The 21,866-nt window shown below is 44.8% G+C and overlaps 1 protein-coding gene across 8 annotated transcripts in view; it reads right to left on the minus strand.

The window, feature by feature from the left end:
• Positions 1-492: 492 nt before the first annotated feature.
• atg7 (ATG7 autophagy related 7 homolog (S. cerevisiae)) overlaps positions 493-21,866 on the minus strand; it is a 61,875-nt gene continuing 40,501 nt past the window's right edge. For all 8 annotated transcript variants that reach the window (XM_031568461.2, XM_031568456.2, XM_031568460.2 and 5 more), the window contains one exon: positions 493-810. In XM_031568461.2, coding sequence (XP_031424321.1) covers positions 778-810 — 33 coding nt within the window. In that variant the 3' untranslated portion in view covers positions 493-777. The remainder of the gene's footprint in view (positions 811-21,866) is intronic.

Raw genomic sequence — 21,866 nt, forward strand, 5'->3', positions numbered from 1 at the left:
TAAGATTACACGAAACTTGTAAAATCTCTTCACTTGGAAGCAGCATGTTAAGTGTTCTTCCACTGACCCAGAGTCTGTTTGTAAATCTGTATTATATCCTCATTTTTGTGGCCTTTTCGCCTTCGAATTAAAAAGGTTTTGGCAGGCCACCTTTTTGTACTTAAAAGTAGCCTTGACGAACAATAAAGTGCTCTTAAACCACAGCTCTTGACAAGTGTCCACTCTATTGTCCTGTGTGTGTGTGTGAGAAAGAAAATGGCCGTACTGGAGTTTAGTATCTGCAAGTGTATGTATGTGTGTGTGTGTGTGTGTGCCTTATTGAGCAGTGTACTGCATTCATCAGTAGGGTAATACAGTGATATTTGGTGTCAGTTATTACAGTTTTATTCTTTATATGGCTTTATGTCTCTCCAAACCCATTAAGTATATATTTCTTTACTAAAATGCTGAAATATTTTCTTATAAAAGTGAAGAGGCCATTAGAACAGTAAATGATTCATGGTTTAATGCATTTTAATGTTGCTGTCAGAGTAACTGAGTACAAGGACTTGATATACAACAACACAATGAAGTTAGAAAATAACATAACAGAATATGCATGTTTGTGTGTGTGTGTGTGTGTGTGTGTGTATAAGCAATCAGACATAAAGTACAACAGTAGAGAAAACAAGACGCATGTTGACTTTGGTTGCTGATCTCACACGAAATAGTCAGTCTGTATCAAAGTGTCAGCTCTGGAGTCTGGAGGCCCATTCAACGCAGTCTTGTGAGCTCTCTTCAGATGCTCTCATCGTCACTCATGTCCCAGATCTGAAAAAGATAAGTCATAGGCAGTTACAATGTGTGAAGGTTGAAACAAGCACTCCTGCATATACAAATAACATCCTACCCTATTTCACAACACCAAACACCTGTTTCAAAGACAGTACTCCCCACACCACTTTCACAGCTGTGTTGTTTCCAGTGACTAAGAGATCTGACGTGACGACACCACACATGTACCACAAGGACCAGTAGCAGCACAGACACTGGAAGACATTGTTTGAGTTAGACACTGACTACAAAAAAACATTAGACATTGTCTACCAGACAGACACATTAGATGACACTCAAAGGTCCTCAACTTTCAAGTCTCTCGTGGGGGGGGGTGGGGGAGCTCCAGGTAGCTTAAAGGCTGAGCAGTGAACATAAACAGGTTGGTCCTCATCTGATAACAAAGGGGCCAAGTTCTCTGTGTGAAGTCACGACACAATAGGCTCTTGTGTAATAAGTAGCTCTGCAGGTGACTGAAGTGCACAAGCTAGATGAGTTAAGACACGGGACTGAGGCTAACGCTATCAGCACACACCTGGCCTCACGGCTAGCTCCTGGGTACCATTAACATGCTAATAAAATCCCCCCCACAGCCACAAAGGGAAAAACATAAAACAACTTCAGCTCCCGACAAAGCACTGTCTTCCAGTCAAGGAGCAACTCTCTTTCACTTTGAAGTCGATGCCAGGGCAAGTCATGGCCTCAGAGAAAAAAAAGCTTCCTGACTCAGGGAAAGATGACAGAAGAAACCAGGGGAAGAGGAGAAAGACAGGTTTGTTCTCCACTTCAAAGAGTGAGCCCCCGTCTTGGGCTGTCACTCACATCGGATCCACGGAGCCAGAGGCCTGTCTTCAGGACATGGCAAGGGCCTGCAACCATGCTTCACCCCACGTCACACACACACTCAAGAACAAAGTAGAGAGCACACACACCAGCACACAGACACACAGACACACACACACACACACACACACACACACACACACACACACACACACACACACACACAGTATCCCCTTAAGGACGCAGCTCAATACACAAACACACGCACACACCAAGTATCCCCTTCAGGACGCAGCTCAATACACACACACACACACACACACACAGACCTCCAGGCAAAGGCCTTTACCACACACCTCCGTCAGTAAACACTGTGGCTCCTCTGACGTTAGCAAATTCCTCACATTCCGTCTTCCTTCAGACTCACATCACATAACTCAGGAGAATGAAATGACAGAGACGCATTCCACACACACACTCTCACACACACACACACACACACACACTCTCTCTCACACACACACTTCTGCATGACAGGCCTTTGATTACGAAGTGGAGCTTTCAAAGCCTTGCGATGCGTGTTATCTGTGATTCAGACAACTCCATGAGCAAATACTCAATACTAAAGTTCATTCTCCTCTGAAAACAGTTTGAGTGGAGAGCGAGCTTAACTGGAGTCCATAAAGCAAGCTTAACTGAAGTACAGAGAGCGAGCTTAATTGAAGTACATAAAGCGAGCTTAACTGAAGTACATAAAGCGAGCTTAACTGAAGTACGGAGAGCGAGCTTAACTGAAGTACATAGAGCGAGCTTAACTGAAGTACATAAAGCGAACTTAACTGAAGTACATAAAGCGAACTTAACTGAAGTACATAAAGCGAGCCTAACTGAAGTACGGAGGAGCGAGCTTAACTGAAGTACAGAGAGCGAGCTTAACTGAAGTACAGAGAGCCAGCTTAACTGAAGTACAGAGAGCGAGCTTAACTGAAGTACATAGAGCGAGCTTAACTGAGAGTCCATAAAGCGAGCTTAACTGAAGTACGGAGAGCGAGCTTAACTGAAGTACATAGAGCGAGCTTAACTGAAGTACATAAAGCGAACTTAACTGAAGTACATAAAGCGAACTTAACTGAAGTACATAAAGCGAGCCTAACTGAAGTACGGAGGAGCGAGCTTAACTGAAGTACAGAGAGCGAGCTTAACTGAAGTACAGAGAGCCAGCTTAACTGAAGTACAGAGAGCGAGCTTAACTGAAGTACATAGAGCGAGCTTAACTGAGAGTCCATAAAGCGAGCTTAACTGAAGTACGGAGAGCGAGCTTAACTGAAGTACATAGAGCGAGCTTAACTGAAGTACATAAAGCGAACTTAACTGAAGTACATAAAGCGAACTTAACTGAAGTACATAAAGCGAGCCTAACTGAAGTACGGAGGAGCGAGCTTAACTGAAGTACAGAGAGCGAGCTTAACTGAAGTACATAGAGCGAGCTTAACTGAAGTACGGAGGAGCGAGCTTAACTGAAGTACATAGAGCGAGCTTAACTGAGCGAAGAGGTATTCCAAAACACTACCACTGCCTATTCATTGTATGTTGAACATACCTGCGGCTGGTTTAAATGAGGTCAACTGAGATACATACGGCTGGTACAAACGAGCAAAACTGGTGCTCAGAATACCGATTCCATTGTTTCTGGAAGCTTCTCCCATTCACGCATAGTTTTCATTCATACAAACAACAAAATATGTAATCAGTCACTCTTTGCACTTCATGTCCTTTGCACTTCCATCTTTCTGCCCAAAACTCTCACTTTTCCCCAGAAATTGAGTGTTTCTGACTGCTGCATATGCCTTGGTGGTAGCTCAACTTGCCATTCTGTGCTCCTGCAGCAGACAGAATGTGGCTTTAGCTATATGCGGTGTGTTCACACATACCATGCCATGTGTTTGGAGCGCATGTTGCGACGACATTAAGCCAAAACCGGGCGCCAACATGTTAGTTAGTGCATCTGCCCCTATGTGTCCAAGAGACACTCACAGGTCCCCTCAGTTTTTTAACAGATAAACACACACACACACACACAGACGTATGAACAAGAATATACACACACACACCATTGAACAAAAATAAACACACACACGCATTAACAAGAACACACAGACACAGACACAGACACACACACAGACACACACACACACACACACAGACACACACACACGAATCTCTGCACCCCCACAGTGGTTTTGGCATCAGGACCTGGTCTTGTTTTCGGAGGAGGAGGCAGACTATAATTACATATATTATTTTAATTACAGCCTAGTGCATGGCCCTTTAAACTATTTAAGCCCTGCCAACAACAAGACTTCATATACTGCTGCTAGTAATTGTTTGTGATAAATGTTTACGTGCTTCACACAGTGGCTTTCTGCTTGTTGTATCTATTTATTCATTCAACTATTTAACATGACAACTATTATAGCATCAAAACATTATTCATGTACAATCTAACCTCTAGTACTGAAAATAGACTATATTATACACTGGCAAAACATCAACGATGGTTACATACTGGGGTTACATCTACTTCAAATGGATATTCCCTGAACCAGCCAACATACAGCCAAATCTACAAGATTTATAGAAAGTTATACTTTTATCAAAGATGCCCTGCACTGATGCCAAGGGAGGGGCTATGGCTTCTGTTATGGGAAGAGGTGACTCTAGTCTTTATACAGTGATATAAGGGTTATGGCTTCTGTTATGGGAAGAGGTAACTCTAGTCTTTATACAGTGATATAAGGGCAAGGGCTTCTGTTATGGGAAGAGGTAACTCTAGTCTTTATACAGTGATATAAGGGCAAGGGCTTCTGTTATGGGAAGAGGTAACTCTAGTCTTTATACAGTGATATAAGGGTTATGGCTTCTGTTATGGGAAGAGCTAACTCTAGTCTTTATATAGTGATATAAGGGTTATGGCTTCTGTTATGGGAAGAGCTAACTCTAGTCTTTATATAGTGATATAAGGGTTATGGCTTCTGTTATGGGAAGAGGCGACTCTAGTCTTTATACAGTGATATAAGGGTTATGGCTTCTGTTATGGGAAGAGGTGACTCTAGTCTTTATAGAGTGATATAAGGGTTATGGCTTCTGTTATGGGAAGAGGTGACTCTAGTCTTTATACAGTGATATAAGGGTTATGGCTTCTGTTATGGGAAGAGGTAACTCTAGTCTTTATATAGTGATATAAGGGCTAGGGCTTCTGTGGATGGCTTTTTTGCTTCCACCCCCTCACCCATGGTGTTTGAAATAAGAGAATCTTTTCTTGGCCCATCAGGGATACGACAAATAATTAATCTGTGCTTGAGCTGTGCTAGGATTTTATCAAGAAAACATAGTGTATATTATAAGTATTATTATCCATATTTAGACAATAATTTGAGACTAACTTAGATCATATTATCCATATTTAGTTAATTCTGCATTCAGGCTGAATTCATTTGACTAAGAACTGACTTGAGAAATCATATGAAAAAAAAAAAAATAATACATAAATAAAAAACACACACGCACGCACATACACACGTACACACACACACACACGCATGCACATACACACGCACACACACAAACACACACACACACACACACACACACACACACACGCACACAAACACGCACACACAAACACTTACACTCCCCCTGCTATTTTCACACTGAAATGTGAACTCTGAAAACAATCCCGGATTAATTGAAACATTTCTGGTACAAAAAAAAGTGTAATATCAACTATTTTGATAAAATATTCTATATTTCTAGCAGCATGCAAACAGAGATTGCAACAGACTCAAATTCTATTAGCTCCCAATTTCTGAGATGGCAGACAAACAGAGAATATAAAAAGTGGAATGAAATGAAGGGTGGAATATTGTGGATTGTTAGTTGACTAATACAGAAAATCAGAGGACATCAAAGATTAGAACTCAATTCCTCCTGGACCATGGAAATGATGGACCCCTTAACACTATGGAAAAGCAACCTTGCGTTACAAAACAAATAAGCCGCTTATTGCTGCTAAATAAGCCGACAACCATGTAAATAGCATTTCAGCCCACGGCACGATCACCACCAGCCAAAGGCAGTGAAAAAACATCTCCTTCACAGTTCCAGATCTGAGAGTAAATCTCCTTATCTTCAGGGTGTGTGAAGTTCAATCATAAGCCTGAAAACCAAGCCTCGTATTGTGTCGAAATGATCCACATTTTAATCAACAGAGTGCCAAGAAAAGGGAAACAGAATGACTGTTTCTGGTGTCCAAATACACACAAGGTTCTGCAAGCAATTAGCAGCAGCACAGACTGAATGAATTATGTGGCAGAGCTTGCTAGCTAGATCATTTGATAAAGAGTGACTCCAAAGTAAATGAACAAATGTATGTTCTGTATCTTACTGAATCATAGTCAGAATCATAGTAATCATCTCTATGAAGCAGATGAGTTGGAATTCTTAACCAACGCAGCGGTTCAGAGTGGACGCGTTGAGAAGATCTGGGCTCATTATAAATGAGTCCCGCGTTAAACACTCTCGTTCCTATGTGGCCTCCCTGTTGATGAAACCTCTACTGTAAAAGCCCTCTGCCCCGACCCGCAACCTTCACTGTGTGCAGCGGAGCTCTCAGCGCAGAGCTGATTAAGTAGCAACATGGAGGCCTGACAATGCCTTACACATGCTGACATTAACTTACAGTAGACAAATTACAAGGATTTACCACCAACTGCAGGTCTTTAAAAATGAAACGCAGCGTCCATCTGTTTCGCATATCTTAAATTAAAAACATTTTTTTTACACAGGGTCCTCTACAGCCCCTTGGCCTTTTCTTATTGAACTTGGCTGAGACCAACATGGAGATGGTTAGCATCTTAAGGACCACACATGGTGAGGGGTAATTATCCACTGTTGGCCCTGCTGACAGTGAGCTGTCTGCCCATTACACCACTGCTGTCATCAGTGCTGGACTGCTGAATTGATTTTGTAGCATACAACAAGAACAAACTGTGATGTGCTAATAGATCATTAGCACTCCAGAGCTGAGACTGAATGTTTCCCATTCTGAGGGGTGTCCAATTACTTTGGCCTCAAAAGGACAAATAGCTGTTCCAATGAATCACTATATCTACTTTTATCGGTTTCCCGTTATTCAAATCTATACTCAAATGTCTGTATAATTCTCTCTGGGGAACTTTGAGGCTTTCTTGGACTTTCTTGGATGTTTTGTCCCTTGCGCTTTGTTGTGATTAAGTTGCATATGCTGCGTGTTACGTTTAAAGTATGTGTACCAACAGTGGCAACCAGTGCATCATCAAATGTTTTTCTTCTCTCCCAATATCATTTACAGCCATGACCCTGGTGACCTTCCTCTCAGCTACTATTGCGTCTCTTTCTACGGACACTCCCGTAGCTCTTACTCATCGAAGCCATCAAGCATTCTTCAGGTTTTAATCATCCGAGTCAAGACTCTGAACTGCTGCTAATGCCACATCATGCGTTTGTTTCATTTGTTGAAGATAACTAAAAGCCAAACTTTCGCCTCTAACTAGATGATTTGTCATTCTGTTAAAGGATGATTACACTCAAGCTGAGTGCAGAGCTGTGATTAGACTGAGTATCACACTGGCGCCTCATTTGCTAAAGCCTGCACCAGTTGATTGCAAATTGAGTGGAAACCTCTGGAACGGAGATCTTGAAGATCAGTCAGGAGAAACCACATAGAGGTTTGATATAAAGAGAGCTGAGAGAATGAGTTGAGATGTGAGAGGCAGCAGTATTTGGCTGGTTGAGAAGTTCTTTTTACCTCATAAACTTGATTAGCCCATCTGTTCTTTATTTTTTTCAAACTCTTTGGTAATACTAATAGCAAACTCTGCCTTTAACATGGGCGAGCCAGCACAGACTGGCGGATCTCAAACGCAAGGTTCTCTAATTTGTCAAACGTCTGTTCTGACAGACCTTTTAGCAACCCTTAACATCTGAGCACACAGAGCATTTCCCGAGGTGGTGCTGTGCACACCGAGATCAAGTGCACCTAACGCAACTATCTGTGGAGGGAGATTTACGGCCTTGCCGTGTGGCTGCGGTGTACCATCCCTGGAGCTGGCCTGTGTCCAGATAGAGTCATTGAGTTCAGATGCAACTGGGACTAGCGTCCACAGCCTCATAACACCTGCAGGATTAGTCTTCTCTACCACTGCACAGAAAATGTTCCCCACTATTGTTTTTCCAAGTGTCTTAGTGTTTGATTATGTGGGAAAACAACCCCATATAGACACTTTCCATGGTTTTAGTCACTTTGATAGCACTTCTACCGTTCCATCCTCTTACACATTCTACATATTCTCTACATTTTGGCCAATATCGCTGTGAATTAAATGAAACATTTTGAGGTTATATGAAATAGAACAGCCTACTTTTGTTGCACACCTGCAACATATCTTTGGCTCAAGGATCTGAGAACACAACAAAAGTGTGTTACACGCATGGCACCTTAACAATAGTACATGTATTCAACCCTCACTTTGTGAATGTTTGTATCATCATTGCATCATACATTGAGAGTACCCAACACCTACACTGAGTTCAAAATGACCTAGATAGTCGATTCATTATGTCTTAGGTTGACTAGCCCCCTTACGCCAAGGAGGTTACATTTTGGTCCAGTTTGTTTGTGTGTTTGTCAGCAGGATTGTGCTAAAACACAAACTTCATCAAACTTGGAGGAAGAGTGTAGCATGGGCTTACGAAGAAACCCTTCACATTTTGGATTGATTTGGATCTGAATCACAGGGTGCATCCACAAATGATTTTTCACTTTCGTTAACATTGCAAGAGGCATTTGACTTTGGCAGAGGTCTGCGCTCTCCGAGTGTTTCTAGTTACTCCTTTTGGTTTAATTATTAATTAAATAAAACAAATAGTAACGTCTTACCTAATTGTGCGCGTCAATTTGGGTTAATATTAATGGGTGTTTTTCCCCCCAAAGTTAACGACTTCCAGGAAGTTTGCTGTGAGGTGCATGGGTGGTGCTACACATCAACATCAACATGCCCAGAGAGGACAAGCCTGATCAGGCTGAGCACAGGGTGTTGCAAAAGAGCAGCTGGCTGTTTGAAAAGTTTATCCAAAAGACAAACTTGCTGTGGCCTGAGCTTTGGGGGGGGGGGGGGGGGGGGGGGACTTTTGTTTAAAAAGCCAGCGTTAATTTGGTCTTTAGTGTTTGGTTAAAAGCCGCTTGATGCTTCTGGAGGGAGGCCGTGTCCCTCCACACATGTTTCATGTAGACCTCTCTAGGTTTATGGGAATCCATGAGCATCTGGGTTGCTTTTAAGTCAATCCAAGCAGCGAGCACATAATTATGAATTGCAAAGAGACAAGGGACGGCTTTGTAGTGGATCAGGCCTGCCCAGACCGACTACTGTTCCACAGGGAAACAATGCTCTTCAGAGAGCCCCTGTACACCCACAAGTCTTATGTATACTGCTCTAGCAGGTCAACATTATGGATGCTAGGAGACTTGCTCTGGCAGTTTTAACATCCCACACTTGGAGTAATCTCAGCAGATTAAACCGTATAAATACGTTCATCTATAAATTGTAAGAAAATTATAGTGGCATGAACACAGTGAAAAAGGGAGAATCTTTCATCTTCCAAATCAAAGCTTGGAGGTTACAGGTAAGCCGGACAAAACCATTAAAAGCACGTTATTCAGTTTTTAACCATTTATAGTTCAGTTTTTGTAGGCAACTGCTTTTTTTATCATTCTATTCTATTCTTTTTGATGTGAAGGACAAATGAACACCTGCCTATCCCACTTACTGCCCAGGCTATTTACTTGTAGTAGTTTTGTGGTCACCCTGTAAACATTTTTTTTTTTACAGCTGAGTTTAGCCAAATAAATCACTGAAACACATCCGTTAGCAAGGTAGCTAACTTTTATCAGTGCCAGCTGTGAAGTTATTGGTGTTTTCTCACCAAGTCTGTTGCTTCTGGCTTGTTAGCTTGCTAGTTTTAGACAAAAAACTCCTTACTCGTGCTTCAACAAAATCTGCAACACATTTAATCTTTAACTCTGTCCTCCTGTATAGCATCTCCGTCACCTAGATAGGAGCCAACCCGTTCCCGTAACACGCGCCATGCCCAAGCCCTTAGGGTCGCAAGAACAGCCTTGACATCCAGCGTCTGCTCACGTCACGGTGGGTCATTATCGCTCCCCCAGAAAGCCTTCATTACGTCTAACAGGCACTTTTTCCTCCCCAAACAAACTGCTTGCGTCAACTGCTGGCTTTATGACACGACTCAAAAGGCAGAGTTGGAAGAGAAAGAGGGAGAAAAAGGGAGGTGGTTGTCCATCAAGTTCAAGTCCAGCCGTGTTTCTTATCTGTAGGGATGGGCTAGTTTGGGTTGACATTTCCCTCTCGTTTTCCAAGGCCGCTGTCCCTGGAAACAAGTGAGCTGGATGCTCTGGATGTACTGCTTGATGAGAGAAAGGCTGGTCTGTCACACAGATACACAGACGCAGGCAGGCAGCAGGAAGAAGCCTCCTAGTCACCCCTGTATCTCCAGTCTCAGACTGAATCAACCTGCTCCTCTGTGCTCTATCCTGCTCTATCTATATGAATGTGGACTTCATCCATTCTCCCCTCAGAGAGAGGCTGGCAGGAGGTCATGTGCACCTCAGGTCTTTTCACAAGGGTTCAGGTCATTTGACCTACTAGTCCAGTATTTTATATGCACCACATATACCACAGCACAGCCTCCACATTCACTCCCAAACACAAGAAAAAATCCTGGATCTGAAAGTGGAGTTGATCACTCTGAGCATTCAAACGTATATAACGGGGGCGACAGTGGTACAGGAGGTAGAGAAGTCGTTTAGTAATCAGAAGGTTGCTAGTTCGATTCCCTGTCGAAGCGTCCTTGAGCAAGACACTGAACCCCTAATTGCTCCTGATGTGCAGTGTGCCATCAGTGTAAATGTAAAATGTGTATACATTGTAAGTCGCACATATGTAAGTCGCTTTGGATAAAAGCGTCTGCTAAATGACTAAATGTAAATGTATATACAAGTATTTTGGTAGTATGCTCCAGCTGAATGAGTTATTACAGCTACTGTTAGGACTGCCATGTCTTAAATGCTGCTCTTGCATGTGCTTTTGGCACAGCTGGTGACCAGTCAAGACCTCGAGATGATGTCTTCAACCTGACACTTTTATGACCCGTGGTAAATGATAGGATGATAAAAAAAAGGCTCATTCGATCACTAACTCCATGCTAAGTTGGACCTGGTGCTCTTGAGGTTCACACAGTGAGGGACCCCTTTTGCACACTGGATATGTAACAAGATGATGAGGGTGAGGAGAAGGCCAAAGAGGAGGGGGTCTGGGGTGCTGGGAACGGGGCTTTTACAGCCGATCCTAGCTCGGGGTCAATCCTTTCATTTTGGGGACCCCAGCAGCCAGGCAACTCAAAGAAACAGCACCGAGGCAGGATGTGCAGGACGGTAGGAGGGGGAGGATGTGCAGGACGGTCGGAGGGGGAGGATGTGCAGGACGGTGGGCTGACTGGATGTGCAGGACGGTGGGCTGACTGGATGTGGAGGACGGTGGGCTGACTGGATGTGGAGGACGGTGGGCTGACTGGAGGGGAGGATGTGGGCTGACTGGAGGGGAGGATGTGGGCTGACTGGAGGGGAGGATGTGCTGCTCAGACCACTCGGGGGTTTTCCCTCGTCTGCTGGACTAGGTGCACGTCTCAGCACCCCACAGCTGTCAGCGGGCCGGGGCCTCCAGTCACCTCCTCCGCACGCACGCACGCACGCACGCACGCACGCACGCACGCACGCACGCACGCACGCACACACACACACACACGTCATCTTGTCACTCCCTCAAGAACATGACTCACACCTCTGCCTCACTACGACTCCAATAACAAAACACACTACCGACACACACACACACACACCTAAAGTTTACACTTACAGTGCCAACAAAATACAAAACTGAGCGGACCTTCTCCTTCATGCTTACACATATTGTCACCGTCCCTTGAGAAAGCCTCAAACCCAGTGAACAGAAAGAAGGACATGTCTCACACATTCTTCAATAAACAAACATCCCTTTTTTCACAAGAAGTCGGCAAAGAAAGAGAGATGTACAATCATATAAACATTGGTGCCTCCACAGAGACACATAGGCAGGCACCCACACACACACACACACACACACACACACACACACACACACACACACACACACAGACACACACACAGACACATAGGCAGGCACCCACACACACACACACAGAGACACATAGGCAGGCACCCACACACACACACCCACACACACACGCACACACACACATAGGCAGGCACCCCCCCCCCCACACCAAGGTTATTATAGTTAACGAAAACTAACGAAAAAACGAAAACGAGGTGTGATTTTTCTTTTCGTTAACTGAAATAAAAATAAAAACGAGGCTTTATAAAAAAACGATAACTAACTGAAACTGTATTGTGTCTTTACAAAACTAACTAAAATAAAATAGAATTATAGAGAAAATGTCCTTAGTTTTCGTCTTTGTCAATGTATTTCATAGATGTCAATTGATTTCATACATAGCGTCTATCTTCCGCCGTACCACTTTTACTACACGCCCCTCACCTGGTATCATGGCGGCAAAAGTCGGGAGAAAGCGACAGAGTCCTATTTGGGATTACCTGGAACAGTAACGTGCGGTGAGGTTCGTGGCTGGTGAGGCACTGACTCTTTCAGAGTCAGATTTACAAATATATAAACCCAATGCAGTAGCTTAAATCACCATTCAATTGGCAGCTTGCACATTGACTACTGGTTGTTTTTCATATCAGCATTCTAACATAGGTAAGGTGGCTACATACAGTTGGCAGCTGCTAGCTTGTGATGAACTCGTGTTAATATGTGTGATTATGTACAACTTTAGCTGCAATTTAAGTTTAATTTCTCAAAATCAGCTCACCAAAGTGATCACAACCACTTGTTTGATGTTAAATGGCTTTACATAGACATTAAACAATCCTAAGAGAACGGGAAATTAACGGAGCAAGGGCTTTCTCTGATATCAATGTAATGTTAGCGAATGAGGGGTGAGATACCCCCCCCCCCCTGCTAATATTTAGTCTCCGCTGTACGTCCAAAACCAAATCTATTCTTGAGGTTCAAAATATTTTCAAAACATTTTGGCTTTGGATGTGAGAAGTCGATCGAGTTATCTTCTGTCCCGTCGTTTCAAGCATACATTTTAGCTTAGGCATTGGTCTCCCATTATTGATCAATTCACGTTTTAATTGAAAGTCCAGTTATGAGAAATGTTTTAGCTTAGTTATAGAATCTTCAATTTTCGTAGTCAATGTCAAATATAAGAAGAGTAACGGCAGAACAAGAATAAACCCGACCGGTGGGCTCTCGCATGCTCCCTTTATTGAAGCAGAGGTACTATTTGCCTCCTCTCCGTGCTTTTTCACTGCGGCTTTACGTCAGATCAGCAAAACTAAATAGGTTCTACGCATGCGCTCAACCTAGTTTGTGAGGGATTGCTCAATCTGAGATGAGGCACAGCTCGTCGCTGCCTCACCGTCTCGCTGTCTCCTGTCTGTTTGAACAGGACATGCGCAAATTCTGTTTTTATTACATATTATTTATTATAGCTTGTATCTTCTATTCATTTTGAGCATTTTGTTTTGCAAGCAAAAAAATTAAGCTTCCCTGACTGCCCCCCCCCCCCCCCCCCCCTTGGTTTCTTGCATTCCGCGGTAAAGACTAAAACTAATACTGAAACTAATAAAAACTAAACTCAAACTAAGCATTTTCAAAAAATAGAAACTAAACTAAACTAGCAAACCCGCTTTAAAAACTAATTAAAACTAAACTGAAATTGAAAACAAAAAGTAAAAACGAAATAAAAATAAAAACTAGTGAAAAATGCAAAACTATAATAACCTTGCCCCACACACACACACTCAGAGAGACACATAGGCAGGCACCCCCACACACACACACACACACACACACACACACACACACACACACACACAGGCACCCACACATCCCCTGCGGGTGTTGAAAGTCCCTCCTCCATTTTGAGCAGATCCACAAGAGTGCAGCTACACAAACAGGCCGATCTCATGGGTGGGGCCGCCAGAGAAGTGCAGCTGTGGTTTGTTGTTCCTCAGAATGGACACACACACACACACACACACACACACACACACACACACACACACACACACACACACACACACACACACACACACACACACTTACACACACACACACACAGACACACACACACACACACACACACACACACACACACACACACACACACACACACACACACACACACACACAGAGGGACACACACACACACACACACACACACACACACACACACACACACACACACACACACACACACACACACACAGAGGGACACACACACACACACACACACACACACACACACACACACACAATCTTTCTCTGTGACACATCTCCTGTCCTACATATGAAGGAGAACCCTTCCAAGAGATTAGACCCTGCTATTTCTCCGGAGTGGAGTTTGTTTCCCACAGGAGACAAACAAGACTTTGCAAATATAAAGCCGGCAATTGAGCAGAAACCTTTTACAAACTCAACATTTAAATAAATAATTAAACGTGAAATTAAAGTTGGCAATAATGGAGATCACAATACAAAAACCCAAACACCTCGCTGTTTGTAACAAAAACAAACAAACGGGAGTATAGATGACTACGCAAAGGCCAGACTGGAAGTGTGCTAATCTGTCTGTGTGTGTCTGCTGAGCCCATTGGAGGCAGGAAAAGGGAAATGGCTTGGAGTCCTCCTCCCTTTGCTGGTCTGTCTGTGCAGACCATAGACATATAGATAGACCATACCATACACCATACCATAGATATATATAGATATATGTCTATGGTGCAGACCCCACTGACACAGGGAGCACAGGTGTGCAGTACTGAGGCCTTAAACACAGTCTGGAGGGGGGGTGGTGGTGGGGGGGGGGGGGGGCTGCTGTACCAGGCAATGCTGGAGACATCACGCTCGGACCAGAGCTACACACATGGCAACATTTTACACTCAGTGCTTTACTGAATGTGGTTAAATCAACCATGTACTAATTGTACAGTGAACTATCATCTGTAATTAAAGCGGAATATCACATTACTTAGAAAATGTGCTATTCGTGTCTTGAGCTATGTCATCTGCATGGTGCTTCTGTAAAAAAGCTTTGAAAAGACAGCAACGAGACCTGTATGACTCGACTCAACCCAACCCAAACCTCCGGGCTTTGGGGACAGAATGTCTATCCTCTCCCTGTACTGTTGCTTCAACATGCTTGGTGCTGTAACCTAACCATTAGAACAGAACTGAGGCCTGTGTAAATATAAACCCCCTGGCTTGATGGGACATAAAAACTTAAAATTACAACGTTTCGTTTTTTTTTTCCCCTCAACGTGACCCATAATTTTTCTGATTTCTCTGTGCAACCATTTCTCTGATGGTAGATAATCCAGCTGCTTCCATATAAGGGGGGAGATCTAACGAGGATTCTTAATCTAGTGCCTTCAAAATCGTACAAAGATCGTAACTAAAAATCGTTAGTTTCCCATGGAGCACTTGTACCATACATTTCCTCTCACAGACACATTCATCAACATATGAGGTGTGTGTGTGTGTGTGTCCCACCAATTTTGCATTGCAGGTTAACACAGGAGCAGGATTAACGGCATACACGACGTACACTATAGCGTGAGCCGTCAGAGACCAAAACCAAATTACACAGCGCTCACTATTTTAAGCTCACTGCTTTTTATATAAGCGGCAGACAGGACTGTTCAAATCAAAGAATTTCCTGGCAATAATAGGACATGGTCCCAAAACTGCACCATAAATAATAGACTCTGACGTCTATTTTGAAGGACTTGGCATGATTCATTCTTGGCACTAATTTTGAACACTGATGGCCTCACTTAAGCTCGTTCGGGAGCTGGTGTAAGAGCAGCTAATCACCACTCTAATCACCTTCATCCTCACGACGAAGACGCTTTGAAAGGCACTATTCTCACTCCCAGTTCCAGCCTGCCTTTCGAGGACCCCATGAGTGAGTTAAAAAGGTGGAGGCTTCCTTTTTTTGGGGGGGGGGGGACAGGCCTGGTCATGCCGCTCATCAATCAGAGCAACAGACAATTTACGCCTGTAGCTCAGCAGGTGTGGAGAGCACGCACCAAGCACACACACAAACAAGCCCACTCAGCTTCTCATAGTACACACACACATACGTACACAAACAAGAAACACTCGCTCATAAAACACACATGCACAAAGGGAGTGGGGAGCCTACATGTTCAGCGTGGTATCTTCAGCTAGTACACTGACAAAGGCGTCGGTCCTTTGAGGATAATCACAGGGGGGGGGGGGTTTAACGCAAGAGGCCTTCCACAAGGCGTGTGCCAGTGCAGACCTGCAGTCGTATTAATTACACATGAGGCACCTCCAGCTCTGATGGGTGGTCAGAGGAGGAGTGGAAACCAAGGCCCCCCCGGCCCAGCCTCCCAGCTCTCCTCTCGGGGAAAAACACCCATTGCAGAGGCCCCTTTAATGAAGGACTGGATGAGGTCCAAAGACTGAGGCAAATCATTTGAAAACAGAAATGCGCTTTGGAAGGGGCTAATCTTTATCTTGGATCAGAGGAGCAGCAATCCCAACCGCAGGCTGCACACTGATCCGTTTGATCCCCCCCTCCCCGCGCCCCCCCCCCCCCGCGCCCCCCGTCAGGGTAGTCACACATTTAGGATCTTTGGAGGCGGTCCATTTTGATGCACACCTTTGGCACATGGGAGCATGACCTACGCTTGACATGACTTTGGGTTGACCTCACCAGCAGTCAGCCAAGCCGTGACGACACTTGTTTCGCGACTGACTGGAGATGATTCAGAACGTTTTGATCGTCCCTTGCAAGCAGTGAATCACTTTTAACAACTATTCTTTAGTTAAATATTGTAAAGTTCAAGCGACGATCAAAACGCCAAACCAAGAACCAAAGTCGAAGAGCAAAAAAGTAGTACGTATTGTGCTTGCCAGGCCGTATCTCCCATCAGACAGAAACCTCAGCCTCTGTGAGTCTGCTGTGAACAAAGAGAAGTCCGGAAATGGAGCGAGGGAAAGTTAGAAAAAAAAAAGAGCGCATGAAGCTGGAGAGAGAGAGAGAGAGACACACCTCAGAGGGAGCGGAAAGCGAGAACAGAGGGACGATCCTATCTTCCCCAACATGTGTCGCTTCAGCCATCAGGGCAGAGATAAGGGCTGCTGTGTGGCTCCTGCTGATCCCAGGGACCGGCCCAGGGCCCCCACAGCAGATTACAAGACCACTGCCCTGTGCCAGGATCAGTCCTGCCCAGCCTCCTACACGGGCACTGATAAACACACACACACACACCCACTGGGGTGACGGGCATGGGCCAAATTTCCGTAGGCACACATCCTCAGCTGGATCACCATCCAGGCTCTGTATAGGTCATGGTGAAAGTGTATCCTGATACTATCTACTTTGTTCCTTAACTCTGTTCTCCTTCCTCTCCATAAAGACTGATAATAAACCTAAGGTTCCTTAGCTCTGTTCTCCTTCCTCTCCATATAGACTGATAATAAACCTAAGGTTCCTTAACTCTGTTCTCGTTCCTCTACATATAGACTGATAATAAACCTAAGGTTCCTTAGCTCTGTTCTCGTTCCTCTACATATAGACTGATAATAAACCTAAGGTTCCTTAGCTCTGTTCTCGTTCCTCTACATGTAGACTGATAATAAACCTAAGGGGTTTTTAGACACTAACCTTGCTCTAAGACCAACAACAGAGTGTCTATTTGACAACGTCCTCATAAAAATGTCTGTGCTTACCATATGTGTTCTATTTTGGTCAGTAAAGTGAGAATGACCTGTCTGTGCATATCACTTAACATACACCTAACAGATAACTTTAGATAGCAACATTATCTATAGTAAATGATATAAGATAAGAAGTTGGCTCCAATATTGGCACACATTAAAAGGGCCGTTATCAGTTCATGTGTCATTGTGTAACGAAATGTACTTCAAGATAACATAAATTCAAATGCTGCAACTGGACAAAGAACTAATGCAAAACGAATGTAATGTACCATAAAATAGATGTATTTATAAAAAAAATGTTTAATTACTTTGCATTGATTGTGTATCAGCCAACCTCACCTAAGTAATGCTAAATAGGATTATTATAACAATGTCCACTACTGACAGCAACATTACATTGATTAAAATGAGTGGCAATCCATCAGAGCTACGAATGATACTCCAATGCTTTAGGGACCTACTTTCATGACACTTTGGCTGCCTGTCAGGTCTGTGAAAACAAAGTAGCTTATTTGATTTGGAGCTACTAATATGAGCACATGCACACTAAGGTTAGTGTTGATATTGGGTTCTTCTCAAAAAACCTTCAGTTAGATTAAAAAAAAAACTATTATTATTCTAGTTATATTCTAGTGAAACTTGCTTGGTGATCAAACCTTACATAACTTTTATTCTAGTTATATTCTAGTGAAACTTGCTTGGTGATCAAACCTTACATAACTTTTATTCTAGTTATACTCTAGTAAAACTTGCTTGGTGATCAAACCTTACATAACTTTTATTCTAGTTATATTCTAGTGAAACTTGCTTGGTGATCAAACCTTACATAACTTTTCAGACTTTTATAAAGTCTCAGCATCTCTGACATGAGCCTAGTGATCCAATCAGTATCTTTTTGGAATGACGCATATTAGCTACAGCGCTAGAGTACTTTGAATCCAATGGACCAGGTGAATTAATGGAGCACAGTAGAGTAAAAAAAAAACAGAACCAGACTAATAACAAACGGATTCTAGTGAACGATTACTGGCAGGTGTAACCATAACTGTTTATAAATTCATACCAAGCTAATTCTCTTAGTTCCACCACAATAGCAAACATGTCCACAGTCACTGCTTGGACTTGGAAAACAGTCATCTTCCACCCAAATCTGAGTCAAAGACTGGTGTCTGGAGAAGCACAAGTGAGCTAACTTGATGGCCTCGACATGCAGCCTTGCTAAATATGAACACATGCCCCTCAGTATAGCCACTGTCACAGTCCAATAGTCCCCTCCGGGTGAAACCATTCGCTAAATAGTTCTGAACAAATGGACACCAAAATGGTCCTCCCTAATGCCCCTATCACTGCTCCACTGCTCCGCTGCCCCCCCCCCTCCCCCCCGTCACACACGTCTCCTGTTACATCAGCAGGACGCCTCACTTTAGCTTTAGCCTCCAACTCGTAGTCAACGCAGCCTCTATGCTGCAGCTTGTCTGGCCTTACAGGTGCGGCTAAGGGACGCTAAGAATGGTCAAGGATGAGGGAGGTGGGTGCATAGATGTGTGTGATAAGAGCTGCTTTCAGTCGACTGCCTGCAACCGGATCTGTCTGCCTGTCCATGTACTGTCTCACTGCAGGGGAGGGGGAGGGGGGAGGGGAAGGGGGACATAAATCTGGGGTGGCGCCGGAGCTGTGCTGCCATCTATAGCGGCCCGCTCCACAGCTCCAACAGGCACTCGCAGGGCCAGCCCCCCGCCCCCCGAGTCCCCCGCCCCCCGCCCCCCGTCCACCTCTGCAACCTGAGCCTAGACGGGGGAGAGGAGGGGGGGGGGGGGGGGGTCCAGGAGGGTCAGATTTCGGTGACATGCCTGTGGTATTATTTTGGCGTCCGTGTGTGTAAGACAAGTTTTTAAAATAAAAAGGGGCCACGGCAAGCTGCTTGGATTGGAGGTGAGCTGATTTGTGGACTGCCACTGGAGCACACAGCATGGGTCTGACCCTACTGGCCAGTGGCAGCTTTGAAGTGGTAGTGGGTGGGCGCCGGGAAAGGGGAGACAGAGGTGAGTGTGTGGGTGTGTGTGTGTGTGTGTGTGTGTGTGTGTGTGTGTGACACACTCTCTTCAGTGATCACAGAGGGGTGAGAATATGAGAAAGCTATATGGTGCAGCTGCCACAGTTAGAAATCCAAACAGAAGCTAGCTGTAGGCACTGGGAGATTATTATCTTCCATACAATGCCATCAATGTATACAAAAACAAGCTAGTGGCAGTTTACGATCACAATATATTATAAACAAACTCTCTATTTGGGGAAAACAGGGTACCGTGTGTGATTTACGATCTAAATCAGTACAGGGATCTACTGCTCACATGGTTGACTAGTAGAGCAATATCACACAGCCTGATGTTAAGACTACTGGTTAAATGTTAACAAACCAACCTACACCTGTATCTAATTATCTAATAATCTTTTTCTCTTTGTGCGCCAACTGCTCTCAGGAGCCTGAGGTCTACCTGTCTCCCTCACCTGTTTCAGGAGCCTGAGGTCTACCTGTCTCTCTCACCTGTCTCCCTCACCTGTCTCTCTCACCTGTCTCAGTAGCCTGAGGTCTACCTGTCTCTCTCACCTGTCTCTCTCTCACCTGTCTCTCTCACCTGTCTCCCTCACCTGTCTCTCTCTCACCTGTCTCTCTCTCACCTGTCTCTCTTCACTCGTACCCCTCACCTGTCTCTCTCTCACCTGTCTCCCTCACCTGTCTCTCTCTCACCTGTCTCTCTCTCACCTGTCTCTCTTCACTCGTACCCCTCACCTGTCTCTCTCTCACCTGTCTCCCTCACCTGTCTCTCTCACCTGTCTCTCTCACCTGTCTCAGGACCCTGAGGCCTACCTGTCTCTCTCTCACCTGTCTCTCTCACCTGTCTCTCTCACCTGTCTCTCACCTGTCTCTCTCTCCTGTCTCCCTCACCTGTCTCCCTCTCCTGTCTCTCTCACCTGTCTCAGGACCCTGAGGTCTACCTGTCTCTCTCACCTGTCTCTCTCACCTGTCTCTCTCACCTGTCTCTCTTCACTCGTACCCCTCACCTGTCTCTCTCTCACCTCTCTCCTTCACCTGTCTCTCTCACCTGTCTCCCTCACCTGTCTCCCTCACCTGTCTCCCTCACCTGTCTCTCTCACCTGTCTCTCTCACCTGTCTCCCTCACCTGTCTCTCTCACCTGTCTCTCTCACCTGTCTCTCTCTCACCTGTCTCTCTCACCTGTCTCTCTCCCCTGTCTCTCTCACCGGTCTCCCTCACCTGTCTCTCTTACCTGTCTCAGGAGCCTGAGGTCTACCTGTCTCTCTCACCTGTCTCTCTCACCTGTCTCCTCAGTGTCTAAACAGACTAAATGATATGCATAATAAGATGCTGTTGCACAGAACTTCCAATGTTGTACTCCTGGTGTGGGTCCAATAAATCACCAAGCACCGGGCATAAAACCAGCCACAGCACACACCGCATCAAGACATAATATGAGCAAGCAGTCAGCAGTGCATTTCATCCTAGAGGATCTATTTCACTTGATAGTCGTCACTGGGCACTAAACATGCATTGTAAAAAGTTCCCAGGCCAGTTTATACAAAAAAATCTACATTAGCAATATCTCGCTTAAGCAACTTGAGCAATTTTTTTGCTTCTCTGAGCACTTAGGGGCGAACTGCTTGGAGGTGATGATTAACCGCATGGCCAAAGCCCCCGCTGAGCAGCCGGGAACATGGCCCCCAGTCAGACTTTGACAGGGGATTATGGAGCTCCCTGCTAGCAATTCCACACCAGACTGGCAGGGAACCAAACCACTGACAGGATAGCTGCCCTCCTTCTTATCAACCTCCCCCACGCCCCAGTGCCAGTGCAGTCCACATGATCTTATTCCTCCTGCATTAGTTATGAGGCTTCCGTGAGCAGAGCTCTGAAAACAAGGGGCACCGGCTTAGACAAGGGGGCCCCGAGGCTTCCCCCCCCGCCCCCCGCCTCACCTCAGAGAATCAACACCAACCCAGGAAGCGCTTTATGAGCCGCTGGGTGAGAGGCGGCTCCACTTCATGAGAACATCAAAACTGAACGCTACACATGCACACTCCCATTAAAACCACAGGTGCCTGGCACACAACCCTGCCAGGCGAAGGGGGAAAAAAGTCAGCTAGGTGTCTGCACTTTGTTGTGGCTCCCAGACGATGACAAGTAAATCGATGGATGAATAAATCACTGTGAGCATCAGACAGAGGTAGTAAATCAGTAAATCATCTCTTGGGGCACT

Source organism: Clupea harengus, chromosome 5 (genome assembly GCF_900700415.2).
Source record: "Clupea harengus chromosome 5, Ch_v2.0.2, whole genome shotgun sequence".
Taxonomy (NCBI): Eukaryota; Metazoa; Chordata; class Actinopteri; order Clupeiformes; family Clupeidae; genus Clupea; species Clupea harengus.